General features: G+C 36.7%; 1 protein-coding gene across 1 annotated transcript; it reads right to left on the bottom strand.

Moving 5' to 3' along the window:
- Positions 1-5,190: 5,190 nt before the first annotated feature.
- On the bottom strand, positions 5,191-7,172 carry LOC106767257 (expansin-like B1). Its single transcript, XM_014652106.2, has 4 exons — positions 6,681-7,172; positions 6,244-6,356; positions 5,688-5,999; positions 5,191-5,599 (listed from the first exon to the last, which is right to left on the bottom strand). The coding sequence occupies exons 1-4, from the start codon at positions 6,811-6,813 to the stop codon at positions 5,414-5,416; spliced, it is 744 nt and encodes a 247-aa protein (XP_014507592.1). The 5' UTR covers positions 6,814-7,172; the 3' UTR covers positions 5,191-5,413.
- Between the last annotated feature and the right edge of the window lie 2,519 nt (positions 7,173-9,691).

Here is a 9,691-nt window from a genome sequence, read left to right as displayed (position 1 = left end):
ATCCTTGGTCCTCGACCCTCGACCCTCGACCCTCGACCCTCGACACTCGACCCTCGATCCTCGACACTCGACACTCGATCCTTGGCCCTCGACCCTCGATCCTTGGCCCTGGACCCTTGACCCTGGACCCTGGACCCTGGACATTGGACTCTCGACCCTCGACGCTCGAACCTCGTCACACGACCATCGACTCTCGACCCTCGACTCTCGATCCTCGACGCTCGACGCTCGACCCTCCACCCTCGACCCTCCACCCTGGACCCTGGACCCTGGACCCTCGAACCTCGAACCTCGACCCTTGACCCTCGACGCTCGATTCTCGTCCGTCGTCACTCGACCCACGACCCTCGACCCTCGACCCTCGACCTTTGACCCTCGACCCTCGACTCTGGGTGTCAACCCTCGACTGTGACCCTCGGTTGTGACCCTCGACCCTCGACGCTCGACCCTCGTCCCTCGTCAATCGACCCACGACCCTCGACCCTCGACTGTGAGCGTCGACCTGCGATTGTGACCCTTGGTTGTGACCCTAGACCCTCGACCCTGGACGCTCGACCCTCGACCCTTGATCCTCGACCCTTGACCCTCGACCCTCGACCCTTGACTCTCGACCCTCGACACTTGACCCTCGATCCTCGACACTCGACACTCGATCCTTGGCCCTCGACCCTCGATCCTTGGCCCTGGACCCTTGACCCTGGATCCTGGACCCTGGACCCTGGACATTGGACTCTCGATCCTCGACGCTCGACCCTCGTCACACGACCCTCGACTCTCGACCCTCGACTCTCGATCCTCGACCCTCGACGCTCGACGTTCGACCCTCGACCCTCGACCCTCGACCCTCGACCCTCGACCCTCGACCCTCGAACCTCGACCCTGGACCCTGGACCCTGGACCCTGGACCCTCGGCCCTCGAACCTCGAACCTCGACCCTCGACCCTTGATGCTCGATCCTCGTCCCTTGTCACTCGACCCACGACCCTCGACCCTCGACCCTCAACCATTGATTATGACCATCGACCCTCGACTGTGACCCTTGACCCTCGACCCTCGAATGTGACCCTCGACCCTCGACGCTCGACCCTCTACCCTCGTCCCTCGACCCTCGACCCTCGACCCTAGAACCTCGCCCCTTGACCCTCGACGCTCGATCCTCGCCCCTCGTCACTAGACCCACGACCCTCGACCCTCGACTGTGACCCTTGGTTGCGACCCTCGACCCTCGACCCTGGACGCTCGACCCTCGACCCTTGATCCTCGACCCTCGACCCTCGACCCTTGACTCTCGACCCTCGACACTCGACCCTTGATCCTCGACACTCGACACTCGATCCTTGGCCCTGGACCCTCGATCCTTGGCCCTGGACCCTTGACCTTGGACCCTGGACTCTGGACATTGGACTCTCGAGGCTCGACGCTCGACCTTCGTCACACGACCCTCGACCCTCGACTCTCGATCCTCGACGCTCGATGCTCGACGCTCGACCCTCGACCCTCGACCCTCGACCCTCGACCCTCCACTGTGACCCTCGACCCTCGAACCTGGACGCTCGACCCTGGACACTCGACCCTCGACCCTGGACACTCGACCCTCGACCCTGGGCGCTCGACCCTCGACCCTCGACCCTGGGCGCTCGACCCTCGACCCTCGACTCTCGACCCTCGACACTCGACCCTCGATCCTCGACCCTCGACCCTCGATCCTTGGCCCTCGACCCTGGACATTGGACTCTCGACCTTCGACGCTCGACCCTTGTCACACGACCCTCGTCCCTCGTCACTCGACCCTCGACCCTCGACACTCGACCCTCGATCATTGGCCCTCGATCCTTGACCCTCTACCCTCGATCCTTAACGTTCGACCCTCGAATGTGATCCTCGACCCTCGACTGTGACCCTCGACCTTCAAACCTTGACCCTCGACGCTCGACGCTCGACCCTCGACCATTGACCCTCGATCCTCGATGTCGAACCTCGACCCTTGACCCTCGTCCCTCGATGCTCAACGCTCGACTGTCGACCCTCGCCACTCGACACTCGACCCTCAACCCTCAACCCTCAACGCAAACCATGACCCCAAACTCTAATCCGTAACCCTAAATCCTAAACATAACCCAAATCATAACCTTAACTCTAAACTAAAACCATAAACCCTGAATCCTATACCTTAAACTCGAACCCTCAACCCTCAACACTCGACTGTCAACTGTCAACCGTCAACCGTCAACCCTTAACTTGACCAAATACGGTAGAGTTCTCCCTTAGGAACAACTACCTTGATCATCCCAATTTCATGTAATAAGCACGAAACATCAATGCTTAAAAACAACTAGTAAAATTTCAATAAACACAAAAAACACAATGCAACACATAGTAAAGAAGAGGCGCAAGTTAATGTAAAAGTGAAGGAAACAAACAAAAGGTTCCATAAGTATACTTCAATTAAACCATTTAATATATCTTCAACCATTATTTAAACATAAAAGATATCAAAGTCAACTTCCCTTAATTCTATTGGTTTTCTGCACAAGTGTCCTTACATCCTATACCTCCCAAATAAAACGCCTAAACACATAATAAGCTTAGATTAATGATCTAAACATACTACTAGAACCATAATAGATTAAAAAAGACAAAGAATCCACTCATAACCACATGCAAATCCAAAATTTCCCTTCCATTTAAGATCTAACCCAAGACAAAGATGAAACTCACCCCAAAGGAGAAATTGTTCAATGGAAAAAAAATGTATCTCTTGTTGCGAGGTTTACAATGACATACTTCATTCTTGAGAAATAAAAAGAGAAAGGATGCAAAAAGGAAGAAATGAACTACAAGATGGGAGTCTAAGAAAGATACGAAGGCTTTTTAAAAAATATGAGATGAATCAAATTTTTGAAAGAGAGAATGAAAGTTTTAAGAGAAAACTATGTTCAAAGAGAGAACAGACCTTTTTTTTTTTTTAAAAAAAAGGAAATTAGGTTCTCATAACAATTATGGTAAAAGTCATATTAAAAATTATTTTTTATCGATTAATATTATAAACAATTATATTTGTTTATGATATATTAGTATAAAATGAAAAAAAAAACAAAAAAACAAAAAGGATATGGTGAAAAATAAGTTTGGTCCATTACATTTTATCTTATATACTTCCAAAAGATTAAAAAAAAAATAAGCACATTGAATAAAATTATAAATGAATCAAAGTATATTGACAATGTAATTTTTTATTGTCATCTAATTATAGATTATTATGCATAATATAATTATTTAGTTTTGTAGTTTAATATATAAGGATATTAGAAAATATTAAAACTCTTTGACCTTAATAAAAGGCAAGGTGGAATGAAAAATTCGACCATAGCAAAAAAAATTAGGAATTATATGCATATTTGCATTTAAAGTTAGAGTGAAAAATTCACTCTCAAGATAATATACAATAATTAATATATTAGGAAATATTAAACTATTTGTACTGAATTTATATTATAAGTTAATATACTTTCCGTATAAAAGTTGTATCATTTTAATTTACAAAAACATTAGAGAAAATGTGTTTTTACTTCTTATACTTTTGTTTAAATTTGATTTTGTGATAATACTTTTAAGGGTTAAATATGTTTTTAGTCCTTATACTTTGGGGCAATTTTGGTTTTAGTCCCTCTTTCAAACTATAGTACAATTTAGTCCTTCAACTTTAGAAAACTATGGTTTTAGTCCTTTTTACCAAATTTTTTAAACTTTATTTGCTGTTTCAAGCACGTTACATTATAGCATTTGGATTGTTTTCACTGTTTGACACATTTTTGCTTCAATGTTAACTGAGAAACGCATTTGAAACAACAAATAAAGTTAAAAAAATTTTGTAAAAAGAACTAAAACTAGAGTTTTCTAAAGTTGAAGGACTAAATTGTACTATAGTTTGAAAGGGGGACTAAAACCAAAATCGTCCCAAAATATAAGGACTAAAAACATATTTAACCCTACTTTTAAAGAATTTATTCCTTCAATCGTTAAAAACATGTAAATTTAGATTTTTAATATTTAAACTTGGTATTTATCGATAGCTTTTTACCGCTACAAGTTGGAAAAAAACTTAAACTCACATTTTCTTTAAAGATGAAAACTAAATTCAGTTAACAATTCATTGAATATAATAGAATTGAACTTGAAGTACTTTTTTTGTAAAGATATATTTGATCATAATAAAAATACATTATGAGGTGTCATATATACACTTGTCTTAAAAATCCATCGAGTTTTCTTAAAACAGTTTCATCGGTATCGACCTAATTCATAAGACATTATAGTGGATTTCAAGGACAAAAGCACAACAGAGAAAGTAAAACTATGAAAACAAGAGTAGAACTAACAATAGTATAACGAAATAGGCTCTAACTATAACTCTGATATTATGTTATTAATTGTGGATTTAAGCTTAACTCAACCTCACAAAATTGACTTCTAAGATGAGTTTGCATCCATTTATACGTTATTTGACTTTATCTCTAATATATGTGAGACTTCCAACTATTCATAAATATAACACCATAATAACTATTATAGTATAAAAGACAACAATCAAATGATAAACATGACTGATAATACTAACTTATATTGCTAATGTGATATTTTAATCGTGATTAGATTAAATAGTATATATTAAGAAATAGCCAAATCAGAAACAGGATTGGTTTACTTTCTGAACTAAGATTGGTTGGAGAAAAGGGAAAGTGGAAAAAATGATATAGATGATGAGGTCTTGGGTTAATCACAATGCATGGGAACTCTGGATCTGTCAATCACCTTCCATTTCTCAATTCTCACCAAACACTTCTTCATTAGATAGCTAATATTTGAATATCCCCTGCAAGCAACATACCAATTACTCTGTACATTCATTCCTATTAGCATTTTTACCAATTGCTTTGAATTTAAGTCGAAGAACTTCATTAATGCTTTACCCCATTCACATAATAAAACAATATATATATATATATATATATATATATATATATATATATATATATATATATATATATATATATATATATAATATAATATGTTTAACTAAACAATTTTTAACATGGCTTTATCCCAGCATTTTTAATACCTTATAGAGTTATTTTGGTAATATTTTGCTTTGATTTTGATAGTTGTGACATAATATAAAAAATGTTATAATTATCCCAAACAAACACATTTATTTTCATTCGTAATGGGAAGTACATGGATCTCCCCTTTCTAACAAGAGAACATTGAGTGGCACACACTATCAGAGACGAACTGAATAACAGTGTCATTATTTGCAACATATATGTTCTTGAGAGAGTGGCAGATACTATCAGAAACGAACTGAATAACAGTGCCATTATTTGCAATATATATGTTGTTGAGATTGTTGTTTCTATTTAAGCTGAACCTCGGTGACATAAGTGCTTCCTGGCTGCCAGTAACTAGGAATGACAATCTTGGGGTCCACCCAATCAGACAGGCCACTCACCTTAAACCTCAACCTGATCTCGCCACTCGGAGGGTTAGCAAAGTCAAACACTGCTCCATAGTTTCTGTTAAGTGCCTTCCATTCTCCAGACTGCACCATCCACACCATTCAAACAATTTTATCATTCCTTAAACATATAAAATTACTTTAAACCATTTCAAACGTAATACAAACATACCTGCCACATTTCAACCGCAGTCACGTCGTTTATTCCGTTGACATTCAGAAGGACAACAGCAAAGTAACCAGGGTTGCTGCTAGTTTCCTTGATATAGAACACGACGTTGCCGGTATAGGTACAAGGAACCCTTCTGTATTCAATATCCACTGTACCGTATTTCTTAAGCTCTTCGTAAGCATTCTCATCACGTCCCAGTTCTGTGAAGGCGCGTGGGCTCATCACGAAGTCTGTGTTGTCTCCGTAACCCTGGTCTGTTGCCACCAGGTATGCTCCATTCTCATCGCATAGCTTTTCTATAAGGCACTTTACCTGAACCATCGTTTAAATTAACATTGCATAATTAGTCAAATACTACGCAAAGTTTTTTTTTTTTTTTTCTATCATATAAAATGCTTTGTTTTATTGACCAAGTAGCCTAACTTGTTTTACCATGTAACATCCTAATTAACTGGTCAAACAATAAGTTGGTGATTTTTTCTGTGTCTAATCTTCGGAAGTTGTCTTAGGAGAAACCTTAGTTATTGAAAAGAAATTTAAGAACAAAAGTACGTACCTGATAGCATGTCCCACAGCCAACTCCATTCCTCCACAGCCCAGAGACTCCTGCGACACTTCCATCGTACCAATTCATCTTCCTTCCATATTCTCCAAATCCACAAGCTCCCGCTAAAATATGCATATACCATTGTGTTAAGTGGTCACTTTGTATCTAAATTGTAAAAAGCATCATAAAAGAGAAGCATGCATCTTAACAGTACATTCTTCAAATATTTTTGCTAGAAAAAAAATAATAATTAGTTTCAAAATCAAGCATGCAATTGTTCTCCCTTCCCCCTCCAAAACTACTTTGCTGCTGTCATATAATAAATATAACATTATGTGCAATCCAGAATTATCATTCATTTAGGATTTGACATAAAGAAAAAGAGAGAAATAGAATGGGAGAAAAAGAGATCTAGAAATAAATAGACATATAGGAGAGTCACGTACTTGGAGTCCCATAACCATCTGATGTACTATAAAAGGTTGCTCTGGATTTAGTATATTCCTGGCAGTAACACAGTGCAGGAAAGAGCAATATGATACAAACAAGGCCAATTTGGTGCTTAAAGCTAAGCTCCATAATGAAGAGAGAGAGACGATAAACTAATGAAGTATATATGAGAATACGATGAAAGAAAGATATGGGGTGATGTATTTATAGTACACAGTCTTAGTTGTAGATACATATAACATTGTGATACACCCCAGTTTTTCTCCAATTTGGCGTCTATTGTACGTGCTAGAAGACTCAGACAACTGGATTAAAGAGATAAGGGTCCGAAATCATTTCTATATCTTCAAAAGATCAACCCCTACACATGCACTAATTAATAGCAAATTCTACCATCATTTATTTAACCCTCAGAAATAGAGATTTTTCTTCTAAACAAACCATCTGATGCATCATATAAATTGTTTGGGCATATTTTAGTTATTGTAAGTTTTAGATGGCTAAAAGGTGCACGCGTTTTCTCTCACCAGACCACGACTGTTTCACGGTGTGGTACCTTAAGACTAAGTAAACTTGAATGCATGTTTGAGATATATGTTGGGATACGTGGATAAATATGTGGTTGATTTTCCAATTGTCTAAATTCTGATCGGGTGAAGATTGGATTGTGGATAACATTGAATAAGGAAAACAATTCACTATTCTGTATTTTTTTAATTTGGAATTCATATGTTATAGTATGAAATATTGACCATGTTAATTGTGGACCGATGTTTATTTTAAAAAATAAATTTGATTCCTCACTTTCTATGACGGTTTCCTTTCCAGTCGGATTATAAATATTTATTTTATAAAATTCTTCTAAATCACCTTAGTGCACTCTTTATTAACGAAGTCAAAAATGTTAAATATAAGTAAATTATTAGTATTATTTTAAATACATTGTAAGATTAATAGCCAAAAGTATATATATCACATCTTGTAAGATTATTTCAACTTATCTTTTTCAAATTAATTAATTATTTAAAATTTGATAGGGTGTTTCAAATTAAAATGATTAAAGTAAATTATTAAATAATTATGCAAAGTAGTATATATGTTTGCCATTAATCGCCAAAGGTATATATATGCTTTTTATATTTTTACTCTCTCAGTTTTAAAATCATTTAAAATTTTCATGGCACTTTTTATCGTTTGTTTGATAGAGGATAAATAAGAAAAAGAAAAGAAGAAAGTTTGAATAAGAGAATGTCAATTGTATAAAACAGAAAATAGTCATTTATGTATACGATAGACTTTAACTTATAAATTTAATATAATGATAAGAAATGAATTTTAAATTTAATTTAATTTTATAAAATCAATTTATAATATAAGTTTACATTTATTTATATATTATAAATTAATCTTATATTTAGTTGATGTAAAATTTTCATCAAATATGACAAAAAAAAATTTGAGTTTAATTCAATGCAAAAGAGGCAATAGGTTTCCAAAAAGACCCTTCATATCTACCTGCTTAATTCGAGGAGGACCAACTCATTTCGACTACCAATTTCACATTATCATATTCGAGTTTCTTCATCAGCAAGAAGATTGTCTCCATTTCCATGTTGAACATGTTCGTGAAATTCAGAACAATGTTGCATCCCAAATATCTCCATTTGATTTAAAAAGACATAAGTGGTTATTTTAAAATGTCATACTAACCATGTAATCAGTAATGAAGTGGTTTTGGAGATTTTAAAAAATATATATAAAGGATTAAAATTAAACTTAACAAGATATCAATATATTAAAAACAATTACTTATATCTATTTATAATCTTGGAATTTAAATGAAAAAGCGTGAAATAATAACATTAGTTTAAGTGATATAATATAAATAGATAAATGAAAGAACGCACACGCAAGTAGGTTGATTATTTCTTTTCTATACAACTACAGGGTTGATTATGACTCAAGGTCTACTGCGATAAAAATGTATGCAAGTTTACTTTTGTTATAATGAACCCACAGATTCATTCCTTTGTTCCATTCGATCAAATCGTAATTGCATGGGGCTGGATCAGGTCAAATAGAAAATCTCATTGTATGAAAAAATTAATCTCTAATATAATGTTAACGTGTAAGACAAGTATCTATTATTATTATTATTATTATTATTATTATTATTATTATTATTATTAATTGCTGTTGTTTCTGTTAATCGTCGTAAATAGTTTCATAGATTTTAAACTGAGAGTTTTTTTTAATTTGTATTTAATTATTCTTATCGAAAATTAACTTTCGAGTTATGGGTGTGAATTTGCAGTAAGATTGATACAGAATAATGTTTAGAGAAATCAGTGGAAGAGACATTTTAACAAATTTAACAGTAAATAAAAATTACTCTTAGCAAAATTAACCTAAACCTGAAACTAATTTGAAGAACCTAAGAATGCTCTTCACCACTATAATGTTTTGAACCTTTGACTCACGTAAAAGTAGGGTATTATTCGTAAACAAGAGAATATTAATTATAATCCCATTAGACCACACTTTTATTTCCTTTAGCATTTTCTTCCTTACTACTTGTGTAACCGTTAGTAAATTGCGTCAATAATTTTGTTAATAATTTAGGTCTTGTTCACTTGAGTGGATTTGAGGGAGAGTAATTGAGTGAATTTGAGAGGATTTGAAGGTAATTTTTGTTGTTGTTTATTTGAGTGAATTTGGAGGTAAACGAGTACGGATTTGGAAGTAAATTTTTTTAATCTACCATATAAATTAAATCTTACACTAATTCTCACAAACTTTACTTCCAAATCCAGTCTCTTTTACCTCCAAATTCACTCAAATAAACAGCAAAAAAAATTACCTTCAAATCCTCTCAAATCCACTCAATTACTCTCCCTCAAATCCATTTAAGTGAACAAGGCCTTATAATTGTTAGCGCTGACAATTTTTTTTCATTGATATTTTGTCAATGAAGAGACCATTGTAATTCCTGCTTTGCTTTGAGTTT

This window comes from Vigna radiata, chromosome 7, assembly GCF_000741045.1.
Source record: "Vigna radiata var. radiata cultivar VC1973A chromosome 7, Vradiata_ver6, whole genome shotgun sequence".
NCBI classification, from domain to species: Eukaryota; Viridiplantae; Streptophyta; class Magnoliopsida; order Fabales; family Fabaceae; genus Vigna; species Vigna radiata.
This window is presented reverse-complemented; position numbering and strand designations above follow the sequence as displayed.

Coding starts and splice junctions, on each gene's coding strand:
- LOC106767257 (XM_014652106.2), bottom strand. CDS start 6,813: ATGGAGCTTAGCTTTAAGCACCAAATTGGCCTTGTTTGTATCATATTG. Junction 6,357..6,680: donor AGATGGTTATGGGACTCCAA/GTACGTGACTCT, acceptor TGCATATTTTAG/CGGGAGCTTGTGGATTTGGA. Junction 6,000..6,243: donor GCTGTGGGACATGCTATCAG/GTACGTACTTTT, acceptor ACGATGGTTCAG/GTAAAGTGCCTTATAGAAAA.